This window comes from Trachypithecus francoisi, unplaced genomic scaffold (assembly GCF_009764315.1).
Source record: "Trachypithecus francoisi isolate TF-2019V2 unplaced genomic scaffold, Tfra_2.0 Lachesis_group5, whole genome shotgun sequence".
Classification (NCBI taxonomy): Eukaryota; Metazoa; Chordata; class Mammalia; order Primates; family Cercopithecidae; genus Trachypithecus; species Trachypithecus francoisi.
The window spans coordinates 71,660,145-71,678,370 of record NW_022681470.1 but is presented as its reverse complement, the minus strand read 5'-3'; the positions used below and the strand labels follow the sequence as shown (position 1 = coordinate 71,678,370).

The window sequence follows — 18,226 nt, the reverse complement described above, 5'->3', positions numbered from 1 at the left end:
GTGGGTATTTTTACCATCTTTTCAAATATTTATTCCAAGAGAGAAAACTGGGACAAGAACAGCACTGAAATGGGAACATCCCACTTTATTGTAGAGTAATTCTGATGTCCCAGAAAAGTAAATTAAGTACTCCACCATTTTAGCCACAACATCCATAGGATTAGACTTAAGTAGAAAAGAGTAAATGATGCCATATATCAGTAATTCTCAAGGCCTATATGTGAATATTCTTGAGGAACATTATCACCCCCATCCCAACCCCTCATAGTAAGGGTGGCAGTGATTATGAATGTGACATATTATGAAGAATCTGGAAGCTTCTTCAAACTCCGTTACCACCCTGTTTTCTGCCCAATGACTCCTCTATACATACTGGCCACTCCTGGTTGGGAATAACCAACAATGTTTTCATTAAATAGTGATGAGAAGGCTTCATGTTGCTCAAGTATGTTGGGGGAGATTGAAAGCTGAGAACCTCCACAGTAGATGATAAAGGTAACATGTATTACAATCTCAGACATCATATCAAGTGGAAAGCAGTAAGTACTTCTAACCTGCCAATCTCAGTCTACCTACTGACAGTTGAGGGCTTTGGCAGACAGCACCACAAGGGCTGCAACCCACTTTGCTGTCAGCATCTCAAACAATCACCTGGATGATCAACATTGAAAAATGCCCCAACTGTTCCTTTTCTTACAGTTTCCCTTCAAGAAAGCTGAAGACTGACATTTCTACCTGCTGCTGTGGAAAAACTGAAAGCTGTCTTGGGGAGAATGGGGTTTTAAAAAGAAAACAGTCACAGAGAAGTGTGACACACATTCCACAGGACAGAGTTCAAAGAAATCCTAGACGTGCAAATACCCCAGGTGAGAAAATAAGGGTATGGAGAAGACATCCGGCACAAACATACAAATATGAAACCAAGAATGGATTCATTTCATGTGTAGAGCAGAATTCTTTGGCTTTAAAATAAGAAAATAAAATCATTCAGTCAACTAAGTCATCAAAAAACAATGGTCATTAGGAGTTTGGAAAACATCATTTCATATAGGGTTTTTCCATTATAAGGGAAATGTTAATGAGTCAGGAGATGAGCTGTCCGGATATAACTAACAAGCACACTTGAGACACAGAGAATAGCACTCGGGGGTGAAAGACAGCACTGAAAGTTTAGCTTTGTGTGGAAAATATTTACCCTTCTGGTTTCAAAGTGCTGAGCATCAGGCATTTGGGACTCAATATGTTCCAATTTTAAAAAGTCCCCCTCGGCCTGGCGCGGTGGCTCAAGCCTGTAATCCTAGCACTTTGGGAGGCCAAGACAGGTGGATCACGAGGTCAGGAGATCGAGACCATCCTGGCTAACATGGTGAAACCCCGTCTCTACTAAAAAATACAAAAAAAAAAAACTAGCCGGGCAAGGTGGCGGGCGCCTGTAGTCCCAGCCACTTGGGAGGCTGAGGCAGGAGAATGGCATGAACCTGGGAGGCAGAGCTTGCAGTGAGCTGAGATCCGGCCACTGCACTCCAGCCTGGGCAACAGAGCGAGACTCCGTCTCAAAAAAAAAAATAAAATAAAAGTCCCCCTCTCACTCTGGAAACTAAAAAATGGAAGAGGGAAAACTCTTCCACATCAACTGCACACATCTTTTTAAGGGAATATATGGAAAAAAATCCAAAGAGTTTCTCTAATGTGTTAATGCCATCCATCTTGTCTTGCGGGAATAATAGCTTAGAAAGTTAACTCTAAAACACTAAGTTTACTTACCTTTCATTTCTTCTGCAAAATTCTGGCTCTGATTTAAACACTGTTTGACGTTCTTGAGTTCTGCCTCCAGGTGGCAGACTTCTCTGGTCTTTTGCTCAGACTGACTCTTAAGGAGGTTGTTTTCCTTCTTCATTTCCTAAAACACGCATTTAATTGGTTATAGCCAAAACGAATGCTCAAGTAAGTTTTGACTTCTGCCTTAATAAAGGTCCCTAGCAGAACTGTTTGTGTATCTCACTAGGGAAAGAACCACATTTTCCCCGTTTGAGTACCTAATGAAGTCAGACATTCCTACTTAAATAATGTTATGAAAAGAAGCGCGGTGGCTCAAGCCTGTAATCCCAGCACTTTGGGAGGCCGAGACGGGCGGATCACGTGGTCAGGAGATCGAGACCATCCTGGCTAACACAGTGAAACCCCGTCTCTACTAAAAATACAAAACTAGCCGGGCGAGGTGGCGGGCGCCTGTAGTCCCAGCTACTGGGGAGGCTGAGGCAGGAGAATGGCGTAAACCGGGAGGCGGAGCTTGCAGTGAGCTGAGATCTGGCCACTGCACTCCAGTCCGGGCGACAGAGCGAGACTCCGCCTCAAAAAAAAAAAAAAAAAAAAAAAGAAGACAACAGCGTCAAACCCAAATCTGAAGATAATTATTTCTTTCAAGAAGTTTCATTGAACTTTCTCATTGTTCATATGCTCATTAAAGAGTAAGCTCAAAGAGAAAATCCTATCTATAAGATCCTCAAGACAAAACCTCCAAGTTCCTATCACACCTGAATGGCCAAATATACTTTGCAAACATTTAACTTGTTAATAAAAAAAAAAAAAAATCAAAGCACAAATGTTTACTTTTCATTGCAAAACCAACTTAAGGTTTGCTGTTACAGGAATAATTTTGTGAGAAAAATTACCTTCAATAAATGCTTACCAAGAAAACCGACAATGTTCAAGATGCTGGAATGTGCATCATGAAAAATGCAAACATAAATAAGACAGAGTCTCTGCCCTTGGGGCAGACATTCTCCAGTGGGGGAAGATGTGAAACTAATCATTTAATACACAATAGGATGCGCTAAATACTAAAGAGACATTGAGTGTGCTCTGGAAAATCAGAGGGCTGGAACACAGAGGAAGAATTAATTCTAGCTTCTGATCTTTCACAGTGAAAACAGGCTCTTTGGGCAACTGATTGAAGAGCTATCCATGCAACAACATGCAATGAAGTAGTATAGGTACATATGTAGTTCCATTCTACTATCTATTAGGCCTACATGTTCTGAATCTTAAAAGCAAGCAATGTTTATGTGCCAAAGAAAAACTCTATTGCTTATTAACCGCATAAGACACACACAACAAACAAGTATCTCAACCTATACTGTATGCCATCCTTTGAACCACAGGGAATTGGCATACATCATTACAAACTGAGAGAACCAAACGCGTCACAGCCTTAAGGGGGGAAAAAATCACATAAAGCTAACTTTTTTCTAAACTGCATTTCAAAACTACCAAAATGACCCCTTTATGAAGTAGAGGAAAAATTCTGAATCTTAAAGAAACAATTAAGACCCATCTTCCAAAACCCTACTGCACTGTTAGAAAACAGATGGCCGTGGCAATACTGTGTTGGAAGGCTGCCTTCAATTATCAGTCTGGTTACTACCAGCAGATGGGTACCGATGTAGCAAAGCCAAATTCAAGAAGAGGGAGAATCTGGCTAGTAGAAAGTACTTGAAAACTTGCTGGCAGCTGCTCTGTTCATGTATATACGTTCATTTCATCATTAAAATAAGACGAAACCTGTTGTAGTTATTATACTTCCATCTACCATGTCCTGATCCCGCTTCTGTGCCGCTAAACTGACACTCTATCGAATTAAGATATCAATCAGAACTAAAGGGCAGCTCCAACCGAGCTCAAGATTGATAGGTTAACATTCACACTAGTCAGTGTTAAATTTTGCAAAGCACGATCATTAAGGTGAAACAATGTTATTGATTTAAATTAGCATCATTAAACTATGGAACCCATAATGACTGGTTTGTTCTTCAGACTCAGAATAATCACCCCTCAAATGAGATCACAGGTGTGAAAGGACAAACAGCTTAAAGCACTTTGACAGGGGCAATGTAGCATTATTAGTAGTATTTCTTCCCAAAATGTAACAGTAGCCAGATTTCTGTAATCAATGCTAAGATCAGCTGAATGAGGTCAACATAGAAGAGGAACTAGAATATAACTACCTGGGTTGACTTAGCATTTTTAGTCTGCAAATGAAAAAATATTTTCTTACTCTAAAAAAAAAAAAAAAATTATCAAATCAAATGACACCTGCATCTGGAGGCTTGACAAGAGAGCTGGAAAGCCACTGTGCAAAACAGGGTGCATCCCAATAGGAAGGAAGGAAAAAAGAAGAGAGAGAGGGCACCAGGGAAACAGGGGGAATTTTATGTTTATGTGTTTGTTGGTCTCGATCCATGTCTGTCCATAACTGGAGACATTTAAATGAATAGTAAGCTCAATGGAAAGATTAACATGACTTTCTCTATTCTGGCATTAGCTCCGTAAATATTTGTTTCTAACGAAGAAATGTTCAGCCAATCCTGGGACCCAGCAGGCTTATAATGCTATGGCTATGACTAACCCAAGAATTTTAAAAGGCCAGAATTTAGAAAATGAACATCTGAAAATGGATGTGCAAGCTGCCATCCATCAACAATTAGTTTTCCACGGGGCTACAGCCACTTAAGACTTGATTGGGTATCTCATTATCAACAATGAGTTAAGCATACAAAGATACATTTTCCTAGGCATCTCTTGCATTCTCACATGATTTGCAAAATTGGGTACTATGCTGGAAAAAACACAACAAAAATCCCTATAACCACAAGCCAGCATTAGAGCTTAGCAAGCAATTCCACCCAGATCAACTTCGCTTTAGCAGCAGCAAGGGAAGCATCATTTCCTAGGGCCAGACAAAACAAATTTCAGCTACTGTGTGGCATTTCATGATCCCATCCATGAATATAGCTTAATATGTCCCCTGCTGGGTGAAGCCTATATACTTGGATAAGGGATGGACGCAAAGAACGTGTTTTTCCCTTTCCTTCTCATCTCTCTTGCTTGCCAGAGCCAGCTCCTTAGAGGACCTAGTGTAATACAGATCCCTATGCTTGGAAAGGTCCCTAGGCAAGTGTTCCCTCATCTTGACTGTCAAACGATGGTATTTTATTGCCTAACCCCAATGCTATGGGGCTGGCACTGGATACTGGATGAGCAGCTTATCTAAACCCTCCATTCACTTTGATGCTAAATGTTAACTTTACCCTTGATTGGGCCATTAAATAACATTTCCAGTACTGATAATTTCTCATTGTGAGCAGCATGTTTACTAAACATGGACAAGGAAAATTTCAGTACAACTGTCACATTATTTCGTCATCCAAAACCTATAAGCATCCTAAATTTGTTAGTGCTTACTTATAATTAGACACAGAAAGATACCCAGAGTGACACAATAATAAACAGGCAAAATTTTAATATGAGAAAAATCAAGTGCACTGTCCCCTGATCACACTTTCTGTGCCTGTAGGTGACAGCAAACAATGCTAACGTCAAAAGTTCATGGCAGTGGTGAAGACCAAAGCAATGAGCAGGTGGTGGACTGCAATAATTGACCAAGCACTTATGTGCTGGGCACTGGGCTAAGCACTTTACATACAACATTTAACTTAACCAAGAATACAGCCTTGAAAAGGGAGGAGAATGATTTGTCCCTATGTGCAGATGAGGAAAGTCAGACTGAGAAAGGGTAAGCCACTGTCTCAAGATCACATCGCGGTAGGTGGCAGAAAAGCAATGCAATTTCAGATCTCATTCACTCTAAAGCCACAACCATTTTCCCACTAAGTTACACCACCACTCCAACCGGCGTCATCACTTACCTGGTCCCAATCCCAATGCAAAACACAAGAGCCAGCCAAACTCTTTGAAATCTTGCTATCACCTTCAAAAGATGACACCGACATAAACATAACCATAAATGAAGACAAATACTAACTTCATCCCCAGGCCCTGTGCTAGGCACTTTCACATCGATGTCCTCATTTGACACAGACATCAATGAAATGCCAGTGAAACATGATGCAGGCACCTGGGTACAGGCTAGGGTTAACTGAGGACAGTGCTATAGCTCACAGACCAGACCTTGTGGGGATGAATGAGTCTTCAGAAACACCTGCAAGACAATGTCCAGCCCACTACTGCGACTTGGCCAAGCAAGCAGCTTTAAAAGTGTTTGGACTCTCTTAACCAGATGATTGCTTTTACAAAATGTTTCCACCAGGCAGCCAGTGGAGTCGCGGGAGAGTTCCTGGCTGAAAGGGAAGCTCACAGAGGGAAGAGTTCGATGCCAGTCTGCCTGTGGAAATGTTAGCAGAAGCATCTGTTGGTTGGTCCCCACTGGCCAAAAGGCAAACATTTGTTTTGCTGAAACAAACACTTCCATTTGAAAACGTTTGCTGATGAAACCATCATCTGATTTGAAGTTTTCTTCCACTTTGGTGGCTGGAGCTATGGCCCCCTGTCTCCAGCAGTATTGCCCCTTTGGGGTTAGCTGATTTAACAATCGCCTGTCTGCTACCAACAGATGTTCTGATTTTACCATCGTGATACACTCTGCAAAGCAGTGGGGATAAATACAGTTAGACTTTCCTCAATTGAACAAATAACTGTTCTTTACAGAGAAAGTTTTTTAATCTTTACAGCCTAAAAAGTGATCATAGAACATTTAAAGAATAAACAGAAAAACATTCTTTCCTGTAGGGTTTGATGGAGAAGAAATTTCTACAATTCTTTTGTTGTTCCTCTTCTTAAAATTACAATGTTGATTTACGGCTCTTTTCAAATTGTTTCAGTCTATTAACTGTCACTGAATGGTTCTTAATTAAGCCCTTTAAAATAAACTCCAGGCCACTAAATAAATTCAGAGAGAAGCCAAATTGAAGTATGTATGCATAAAATCACATCAGGATATCCATGCCATTCCGGAACCCTCATCCACCACTTTGTGGACGAAACAAAGTCTCCAAAGACACCGTCAACCAGGGCGTGCACCGGCTGAACATTAAGGTCAGTATCCACTTTTGAAGCCAGAGTCATATAATTGACAATTACTTGATGTTTTTATAAGAATTTTTAATCTAGAAACTCTATCTGTCACTACTTTTGTTTATTTAAATCTGTGACTTTCCACGTGTTTTTAATATTGAAAGACACAAATGCCAACACTTAGAAAAGGGATTTAGATGATACATCCCATCCACAACTTTGTTTCTTTCCATTTAAAAAATCCCTTCCTTCCTTCCATCTTTCCACCTCCCAGGGGGTCTAAAACAATCTTTAAGGAAGGAGTACATATTCTCAATACAAGTCATGTTGTAGATGCATATTGCTAGATATGCTATAACTGCTAGATTCCTATTAGTAATTATATACAGAATAGAGAATAGAAAAATAAGCAATCATAGTCTGTCATGGGTTATATACAGAACATTCTGTAATACTTACTTCCAGCAAATAGAAAAGAAAAAGGCACATAGTCATGATAAGCTACTGACAAATGGAATAGGAATTTTCTTTTCCCCTTGTACTTGGTCCTATAAATAAGTGGAGAAAACTCAGCATCTTCCTCCCTTACCTCCACGCTTCTCCTCAGCTCATCCTCCTTGATCTGACTCGCCTGGGATGCCTGTTCAGCTCTGCACAACTTCTGCTTAAACTCTTCCAAATTTTTTTCTAGCTGTTGCTTTACTGCTGTGACCTACAAAAAGAAAAAGAGGACAAGTTTCATTTTTATGTTCTTTACTTTTTCATTAATCTTGTGTTCTTAAACAATAAAACGGTCATGGAATATAAAAATGGATGCTATCTATTTTGGTTGAGATACAATATACGTCACAGCTAAATATATCTTAAAATACCATAGTGTGAACCTGCAACGTCACTCAGTGGCAGCATAGAAGAGATGAAAGAGGCTGGGTGTGGCAAGGAGACCACAAAGGGAAAAGATTTAACCACAAAAAATAAAACAGCTAGGTGGTAATAAATAACCAAAAGGAAAAAAAGTTGAGATAAGAAACAGGCTAAGAGAACACACTTTCAATATATATAACAGAATAAAAGATACATCTGTAATACAACATACACAGCGCCCCTATGATTGAACAAAAGGGCAATGGGTAGAAACAGAAAACTATACAAAAAATACAAATGGCTACTGAAAGAGATAGCTTCGATGGTAATCAAGGAAGTGTGAATTTAAAAAATGATACAACAGTATTTTTCACTCCTCAATTGGCAAAAATTTTAAAAACCAAGACTATCTCCAATCAGCAAGGATGAGAGGAAACAGGTCCTCTTTTGTACCTGGTAGGAGAGTAACTGCTACAGCTTTTATGGTGGGCAATTTGGCAGTAACTATCAAATGTTAGGATGCTGGCCAGGCAGGGCAGCTCACGCCTATAACTCCAGCGCTTTAGGAGTTTGAGGTGGGCAAATCACCTGAAGTTAGAAGTTTGAGACCAGCCTGGCCAACCTGCTGAAACCTCGTCTCTACTAAAAATACAAAAATCAGCCAGGCATGGTGGCAGGCGCCTGTAATCCCAGCCACTCGGGAGACTGAGGCAGGAGAATCACTCAAACCCGGGACAATGAGGTTGCAGTGAGCCGAGATCACGCCACTACACTCCAGCCTGGGTGACAGAGGGAGAGTCTGTCTCAAAAAAACAAAACAAACAAATGACAAAACAACCACACACAAATATTGGGATGCATATGTTCTTTAGGCTATCGATTTCACATGCAGAAATCTGCCCTACAGAAACATCAGCACACATACACAAAGATATCTGCCCCATGATATTACAAACAGTGCCACAGGGAACAAGAAAATGTTGGTCATGTAAGTATCCATCAGTAGAGTCAGCAGTTTCAGGTGTAAGAGAAAAAGAAGAATAGAAGGTGACATGGAGGTTTTGTCCCATGACTGGGACATTTGGTCCCAGCAATGTGGAGAATGGAAGTGCAAGTTAGCAGGGTGAGGAAGACTAAGGGAGGAGTAGTTTTGGAAAAGAAAATACCTAGAGTTCAATTCTTAGCATGTTGCTGTGAAGTGCCTTTAGACACGTGAGTGGACTGTCAAGCACACACCCACACATCTGAAGTCCAGAACAGACATCCAGGCTGGGCAGAGTCATCATCACATAAATGATATATAAAGTCACAAAACTGGATGAGACCATTTTGAGAGTGAGTCTTAAATAAGTAAAGTGATTATAATTTTCAGTGCTTTAATGACTTGGGGGCACAAATTACTTGGCATAGCTCCCACCTGGTCACAGATCCAAGCACCAACAGAATATCAGAAACCTCCACAGACTTCTGGATCTGAAATTCTAACTCACCCCCACTGTTTCTCTAGATGAGGAAACCTAGAGCCAGAATTGTTCTGTACATTCTCCACTTTGATATGGAGAGTGAAGGTGGAGCGCTTTTTCTTTGAAAGTATCATACGTCAGTTATGGTAGAGAAGTAACAGGTACAAGGAACAAGAAGAGGGGAAGACTGAAAAGAGAGAGAGAGACACAGTTCCTACTTTATCCAGTTCAGCCTGCAGGACGTTGTGCATATTCTTGGCTTGCTGTAACTCCTGGGTGAGTCTGGCCTTCACCTGGATGCACTCTTGGTCCAGTGTTTGGAAAGAACGCTGCTGACGGGAGAGCTCCTGAAAAAAAAGGGCAGGTGCATCAGCCCAATGATGGTTCGGTAGGGAGACTCCAGGGTGAGGCATGAGCATCCTAACGGGCAACTGCACAGAGAGCACAGAAGACAGCAAGGAGCTGAGCGAACTGTCCACTTAACAATGAATATAATCAGCCTCAGTGCTCCATGCTGGGCCCAGGCATCCAGTCCAGGTCTCTGAGGGAAAGGGTAAGAACTCTATCAGTTGACCACGTGGAAACTAGCCTGTTTCCACCTCATCTTCAGTCTTAAATTAATTACCTCTACTTTGAAGGATTAGGGGCAAGAGAGCAGAACTGAGCGACAACAGTCAAAGCTCAACTAAGAAACCAAACATACTCAAAAACGGCGTTTAAAACACGAAAAACTGTATACCACTTTAAATGGGCTCAAATTTAGAAGGACAGGAAGTATATGCTACCTATTAACTTTAGTAACCACAGAAGGATACTAGCTAACATTTCCAGGCACTCTTATTTAAAATCTATAGACTCTTAATCCATATGGCACTTTCAGGCTAAATCATCTGAAAGAACCAAACTGGCAGATACTTACGGAAGGGCACCTTCCACCCTCACTCCTGCCAACCGCTTTCCCCACCACATCAAATACCCTCCTAATTTATTTGCCAACCCACAGGTTTAAAAACAACTAGAGTTGCCCGGGCGCGGTGGCTCACACCTGTAATCCCAACACTTTGGGAGGCCGAGGTGGGTGGATCACCTGAGGTCAGTAGTTTGAGACCAGCCTGGCCAACATGGTGAAACCCCGTCTCTACTAAAAATACAAAAATTAGCCAGGTGTGGTGGTACGTGCCTGTACTCCCAGCTCCTCAGGAGGCTGAGGCAGGAAAATTGCTGGAACCTGGGAGGCAGAGGTTGCAGGGAGCCAAGATTGTGCTGCTGCACTCCAGCCTGGGTAACAGAGCGAGACTCCATCTCACACAAAAAAAAAAAAAAAAAAAAAAAACTGGAGTTACAAAGGAAATAGAGTGAAAGAAAAGAAAAAAAAATTTTTAACCTACTGGAAAATGTAATACAATTTCCTTCAACCTACTGGAAAATGTAATACAATTTCCTTCACAGCAGAGAAAATGTCCAAAAGAAGAAATGTGATCCTTTCCTACTGAATATCAAATTTCAAACAAATCAGAAAACAGGATGAATTCTGAATACTAATTCCCTTCTCTAATCAAAAACTGAAAGATTAAAAAAAAAAGCACAAAAATGAAGATGTGAAGGAAAATAAGGTGACCTTTAGCTCACAAAGCATTTCCCCTCTAATAGAATTTCCAAAATTGTGATAACAACTCCCCTTTCCAAGTGATCAAACTATGAAAAGTCCATAAAAAGCCTTTCAGACAAACACCTCATGAATCCATTGACCTTACCTCTTGAAACTCCTTTTCTTTTTCCTTAATTTTCTGTTCCAGAGAACATCTGGCACTTTCTGCATTTTGTCGCTGACAACTCAAATCTTCCGTCAATTTTTTCAGTTTTTGTTCCAATGCAGTACACTAATAACGAGTAAAAATGTTCAAGACAAAATAAATATTACTCAGGTAAACAAACAAATATTTTGTGTTTTAGCAAACAATTTATGTTTAGGAACTATTAGCAAGGATGTAAAGCATTATCCCACTTAAATACTTCCTAATTTGTGCCGTGAAAAAAAAGATCAGTATGTCTAACGATTCTAACATTTTGTTGCAGGGAAATGAGAGGTTAAAATGCAATGGTGTTAGCCTATGTAATTTAAAAGCTGTAAAATCATCAAAGGGTGCCCATTACCCTCATATGATAGTCTCTTTCAAGCATAATGGATTTTGTGGTAAATTTTAAATATTAAAACGTTCTTTCCACAATGTTCCCAATATGCCACTTTAAATTTCAGGAGGTTCACAGGACTCCAGAGAGTATCACAACTGGTTTTTAATCATGCTGCCATAAGCAACACAAAGAACATTCCATTGCCTTTTCACAAAGCCAGATATACCTAAAATAATTTTTAAGACATGAATTACATGAAAATTCAGGATGCTCTTCTAAAATTAGATTGGAACAAAATGGTTTTAACTCTTCAAGTGTTGAAAGCCATTCTTCTCTACATTCCCCATGGGCTCGAATCCTTAAACTGCCCTACAAAACAACTCTATAAAGACCAGGGAATAAAAAGACAACTTCATCTTGGTGGGGTAGAATTCTCCACTACAAAAGAAATGTGCTCCAAGTTGGCAGATCTCTCTAGTAATGTAGATTCTCCAAAGTCTGATTTAAAATTATGAGAAATATTAGAAATGTAACTAAGAATTCAGAGGAAAAGAAAACACTGTAATACTCAATCGCTACAAAGAATTCACTCAAAAATCCTGGTGACCAGTCAATCACCAACTATTAACTAACCAAAGAAGAAAGCTGGTCATTCCTGACTAAATGACTTTGCAAATATCAGAACTTTAAAAATAAGAAACTCAAAAGGTTAAAATTTTGAGGCAGATGTTCAATGACACTCTTGTCATTATCTTTATCGCCCTTAAATTTTCAAAGGCCCAAAGAAAAGCATTATGGAGATTATTTATAACAAAAATAAATATGAATTTACAAATATTGATTGAGAGCCCACCATACATGTCACGTACTGTTCTGGGCATTAGGGATACAAGAGCAAACAACTCAGACAAAAGTCACCACTCAGGCCAGGCGTGGTAGCTCACCCCTGTAATCCCAGCACTGTGCGAGGCGACGTGGACAGATCACTTGAGGTCAGGAGTTCGAGACCAGCCTAGGCAACATGGTGAAACCACGTCTCTACTAAAATTACAAAAATTAGCTGGGCATGGTGGTGCCCACCTGTAATCCCAGTTACTCGGGAGGCTGAGGCAGGAGAATTGCTTGAACCCAGGAGGCGGCGGTTGTGGTGAGCCAAGATTGTGCCACTGCACTCCAGCCTGGGCAATTAGAGTGAGATTCGGTCTCAAAACAAACAAACAAAAAAGTCACTGCTCAAATGATGGTTCAAAATTTTGATGGTTGACAAATCTCAGGGAAAAAAATAAAGAAAAACACCTTTGCACCACAGAGTAAATGAATGAACCCGTGGCGCCCTCTACTGGCACTCCTTCAAACTGCAATACATTCCACTAAAGGGTCCTGGAATCAAGAATCCTTTTCTACTAAACATAGCAGGTTAAAAGAGTCTTTAGAAGGTATTTGTATTTTATTTAAAATTGTTTAAACAACATTCTATTATCAATGATACCTAATTCATATAAGAGTATCTGACCACTAGGTGTCATGAATGCTCCATAATACTCTAAAATAGTGCCCAGAGCTCAAGTCCTTGAAAATACGTAGCACATGACCCTGGGCACTTACTCCGGACCTTTTTATCTGTAAACTGTGGGTGCTGAACTCCAGGTCTGCTGCCAGCTCAACACTCTGTTTCTCCATGCATTCTAGCCTTGTATCTCACAATTTGTAAATACTTGGAAAAGGCACACTACAAACAGCATATGTTCACTTAAGAACACGATATTGACTTTTGTTACAGTAATTCCATTTTATTTAATAGTTAAGTCTAATGTTAGATCTGGAAACAGCATAAACATAGCATAATTTTATTTTATTTCAGTTACACATATGACAAGGTCATATTATCCTCAGGACAAGACAGAAAAGAGCAAACGCATTTTCAGTTAAGTGGATTTCTAGCTCAATGGAAAAAAGGAACCCAAAAAGCACAGAACAAACAAGTATTAAGAACCTGGAGGGGCTGGGCGCAGTGGCTCATGCCTGTTATCCCAGTACTTTGGGAGGCCAAGTCGGGCGGATCACCTGAGGTCAGGAGTTCGAGACCAGCCTGGTCAACATGGTGAAACCCCATCTCCACTAAGAATACAAAAAAATTAGCCAGGCGTGGTGGTATGCGCCTGTAATCCCAGCTACCCATGAGGCTGAGACAGGAGAATCGCTTGAACCCAGGAGGCCGAGGTTGCAGTGAGCCGAGATCGTGCCATTGCACTCCAACCTGGGCAACAAGAGCAAAATTCCATCTCAAAAAAAAAAAAAAAAAAAGAATTTGGAGGTGGAGGGGTTGGGTGCCATGGCCCATACCTGTAATCCCAGCACTTTGGGAGGCTGAGGTGGGCAAATTGCTCCAGCCCAGGAATTCAATGTCAACTTGGGCCACATGGTGAAGCCTGTCTCTACTAAAAATACAAAAATTAGCCAGGTGTGGTGGCAGGCACCTATAGCCCCAGCTACTAGGGAGGCTGAGGTGGAAGGAGCCCAGGAAACGGTGGTTGCAGTAAGCCAAGATCGCACCACTGGACTCCAGCCTGGATGACAGAGTGAGACTCTGTCTCAAAAAAAAAACAAGAACCTGGAGGGAAGACTCTAATAGAAAGCCAGAGCTGTACTCTCAGCACTATCCTAGTCAAAAATATTAATTCATGATTTGATAAGAAGAAACTTCATTATATGTGTCAGACAGAACAAGGATTTGGTGAACTTGTCACTCCAAAACCAAAGTAAAATTTAAAAGGAGAAATGTAATTCTTACACACAGGAAGGCCTAGCTTGGCTGAAATGCAACTGAAAATTAGCTTAATTAACTAGGAACTTGAAAATAAGCCATGATAATAACAGCTAATATTATTATAAGTTCACCATGTGCCAGGTACTATGCTAAAGCCTTTACAAAAATTATCTCAATCTTTACAACAACCCTATGACACAGGCATTATTAACACAATTTTATTGATTAGACAACTGGGGCTCAGAAGTTCATTAAATAACTTAAAAAGCAATAAAACTGAGATGTGGCACAGCCAGGTTCAAATCCAAGCCCTTCTAACTTGAAAGACCAAATTACTATTACATACTGAGACTGCATGAAGATATTAAATGTATGGATCAAAGGAGGTCATAGTTCGACTGAAGCGCCATTGTTCCTTTATACATCTAATCAATATTTTTCCAGAATTTCTCTGTACAAGGCACTGCACTAGGAGAATATAAAAAATGAACCTGACTTTTACAAATGGAATAATCACACTTTTCCCTATTCCTCCTCACTAGAACAAATAAAAACCCTGGGCATTATAGTAAAACAAACAAAAGTTTGAAAGGTGGACAGAAGAAGGAGACTGACTAAGGAGCTCAGGACCTGAAGAAAAACACTATGGCACTGGGAAAAAAGGACTGTCAACACAGAATCCTATACTCAACAGAATATCCTTCAGGAATGAAAAGAAAATCAAGACATCCTCAAAAAAAGGAAAATTAAGGATTTGTGGCCAACAGACTTACCCTAAAAGCATGGCTAAAGGAAGTTCTCTAAACAGAAAGGAAATAAAGGAAACTGGAAGAAAATCTAGGAGGGAAGGAAGAACAAGGTGAGCAAGGATTTTATATATATATATATATACACACACACACACACACACATATATACATACACACACAAATATAATAGGCTTTCCTTCTCTTCCTCAGCTTTTTAAAATATGTTTAAGAGTTGAAGCAAAATGTAGTTCTAAATGTATGTACAGAAAACATTTAAAACAATTATACTATAAATGAGGGAGGGTAAAAGGACGAAAAGGGGGAAAACAGTATGTAAAATTCACTAGAACTAGTGAAATGAAGTCACCAATACACTGTGATAAAATGTGTATAAATAATGTAGTATCTAGAACGATCACTATAGAAGCTCTAAAAAGATATATAAACAAATCAAAATGGATTTTTAAAAAATGTTCAAGCAACCCACAAAAGCAGGAAAAAAAAGAAAACAAATGAAAAAGCAGAAAGAAATGGAAAACAAAAAATAAAATGGCAGACTTAGGTCATAATATATCAATAATTACATTAAGTGTAACTGGTCTAAATATACCCATTAAAGACAGACAGTGGAGGACGGACGTGGTGGCTCACACCTGTAATCCCAGCACTTTGAGAAGCTGAGGCAGGTGGATCACCTGAGGTCAGGAGTTCAAAATCAGCCTGGCCAACATGGTGAAACCCTGTCTCTACTAAAAATACAAAAATTAGCTGGGCATGGTGGCAGATGCCTGTAATCCCAGCTACTCCTACTCAGGAGGCTGAGGCAGGAGAATAACTTGAACCCGGGAGGCAGAGATTGCAGTGAGCTGAGATCACACCACTGCATTCCAGCCTAGGTGAGAGCCAGACTCCATCTCAAAAAAAAAGACAGATAGTGAAAGAGTATATTTAAAAACATAGCCCAATTATATGTTGTCTACATGAAAGTCACCTCAATATAACAAAATAGGTTGAAAGTAAAGAGGAAGAAATATATCATACTAATAATCAAAGGAAAGCTGGAGTGGCTATATTAATAACAGACAAAGTAGACTTCAGAATGAAGAAAATTACCATGAACACTAAATAGTGATAAAAGGGTCAATCCACCAAGACATAGCAATCCCAAATGTATATGCATTAACCGACAGAGCTGCAAAATATGTGAAGCAAAAACTGAAAGAAATCAAAGGAAAAATAGACAAATCACAGTAATAGGTGAAGACTTGAACATCCCTCTCTCAACAATGAACTGAACAACTAAACAGAAAATCAGCAAGTATATTAACAAACTCAACAACATCATCAACCAACAAGTTCTAATGACATTTTTTCTGAGTAATATAAACATAGAGCAAGCAGTAATCAATGAAATTGAAAAAAGAGAAAAACAAAATCAATGAACCAATGGGCTAATTTTTTGGAAGATCAATAAAGATCAACAAAACTGACAAATCCCTAGCAAGACTGACAAAGAGACGGAGAGAAGACACAAATTACCAACATCAGAAATGAACAAGGAATATCACTACAAATATCAAAAGAATAAGAGAATACAGCAAACAACTCTATATACATAAAGTTGACAACTTAGATGAAAATACAAACTATTCCAATTCCAATATGAAATGAATAATTTTAATAGTTCTATAACTATTTTAAAAATTGAATTTGTAATTTTAAAACTCCCAAAAAAGAAATCTCCAGATTCAAATAATTTCATTAGAGAATTCTACTGAATATATAAAGAAAGAAAGAAAAAAACATTCTACACAATCTCTTTCAGACAACTGAACAGGAAGGAACACTTTCTAATTTGTGAAACTAGGATACCCTGATACAAATATCAAACAAAGATGGCAGGAGAAAAAAAGAAAGCCAATCAATATTTTTTTATGAATATAGACACAAAAAATCCTTAATAAGTTATTAGCAAAAAAAATTCAGAAATATATTTTTTAAATTATATACCATAACAAATTAGGGTTTATTCCAAAGATGCAAGGCTCATTCAAATGTGTGAAAATCAATCAGTGTAACCCACCACATTAACAAGCTATTATTTTGTATAACTGCATATGAATCTACAATTATCTTAAAATAAAAATTTTAAGTAAACAAATGAAAGAACCTGCCCCAAGAAAGCAAATAATAGAAATATGTCTACTACAATGGCTTTTACTTAAAGCCTCAGAAATATCTAAAGAGTTTATTAAAAGTCAATTTCTTGGCCCCACCCAAACATAGATCTAATCTAACAGAATTAAATTTTCAAGGTTCTCTGTGATTCTGACAATTAGCCAAGTGTGGGAACCACAGGGCTAGAACACAGATAATAGTAACAAAAGAGTCATAAGAGGGATGCCAGGAGAAAATATCTTACTGCATTAAGAGACAAGGGAAGGAGCTCACAAGAGTGAGAAAGCTATAAAGAGCCAGACCTGGAAAGAAGGAAATTTCAAGCAGAAAGGCAAATAAAAGGAAAACATTGGGCCCAGAGAAAGGGTAGGTTCAGCAAACACCAGATCCTCATGGTTGGTCTTAGAAGACAATTCATTTTTCTCTACAATACTTATAATACCACATACCATACTCTCTCTGTTACTTTATTTTTGTTATTTTCTGCCTCCCTCTATGAAGATGAAGCTTCACAAGGCAATGATTTCTGTCTATTTATCACTGTTCCAGCCCTAGGTCTGGAGATTTTTGTCTATTTATCACTGTTCCAGTCCCAGGTCTGGAACAGTGCCTAACATATAGCAGGCATAAATATCAATACATGTTTGTGAAATGAGTCAGGAAATGAATGAGTAATAGAAAAAAAGAGAAGAAAAGACTGGCTAAAGAGGTAGGCTGGGACCAAAGCAACAACAAGAACAACAACAAAATAACAGGCAAAATAACGGGCTAAGAAGCTTGGCCTCCACTGGAGTCTTAAGAAGATTCAATGGCGGATGTAGTCATCCCTCAGTATCCATGAAGGACTGGTTCCAGGACTCCCTGCAGATACCAAAATCTGAGGATGCTCAAGTCCCTGATATAAAATGGTATAGTGTTTGCATATAACCTATGCACATATTCCCACGTACTTTAAATCATCTCTAAATTACTTATAATACCTAATACTATGTAAATGCTATGTAAATATTTGTGATAATGTATTTGCTTAGGAAATAATGACAAGAAAAAAAAGTCTGTACATGATCAGTATGGACAAAGCCATTCTTTGAGAAAGAATCTCACCCTGTCACCCAGGCTGGAGTGCAGTGGCACAATCTCTGCTAACTGCAACCTTTGCCTCCCAGATTAACACGATTCTTATGCCTAAGCCTCCCGAGTAG

General features: G+C 39.2%; 1 protein-coding gene across 1 annotated transcript in view; it reads right to left on the bottom strand.

Annotated features, from left to right (window-relative positions):
• CENPF (centromere protein F) overlaps window positions 1-18,226 on the bottom strand; it is a 56,315-nt gene that overhangs the window by 24,941 nt on the left and 13,148 nt on the right. Inside the window, exons 8-11 of the mRNA XM_033196431.1 lie at window positions 10,952-11,077; window positions 9,416-9,544; window positions 7,460-7,582; window positions 1,765-1,900 (exon numbers count right to left, since the gene is read on the bottom strand). Coding sequence (XP_033052322.1) covers window positions 1,765-1,900; window positions 7,460-7,582; window positions 9,416-9,544; window positions 10,952-11,077 — 514 coding nt within the window. The remainder of the gene's footprint in view (window positions 1-1,764; window positions 1,901-7,459; window positions 7,583-9,415; window positions 9,545-10,951; window positions 11,078-18,226) is intronic.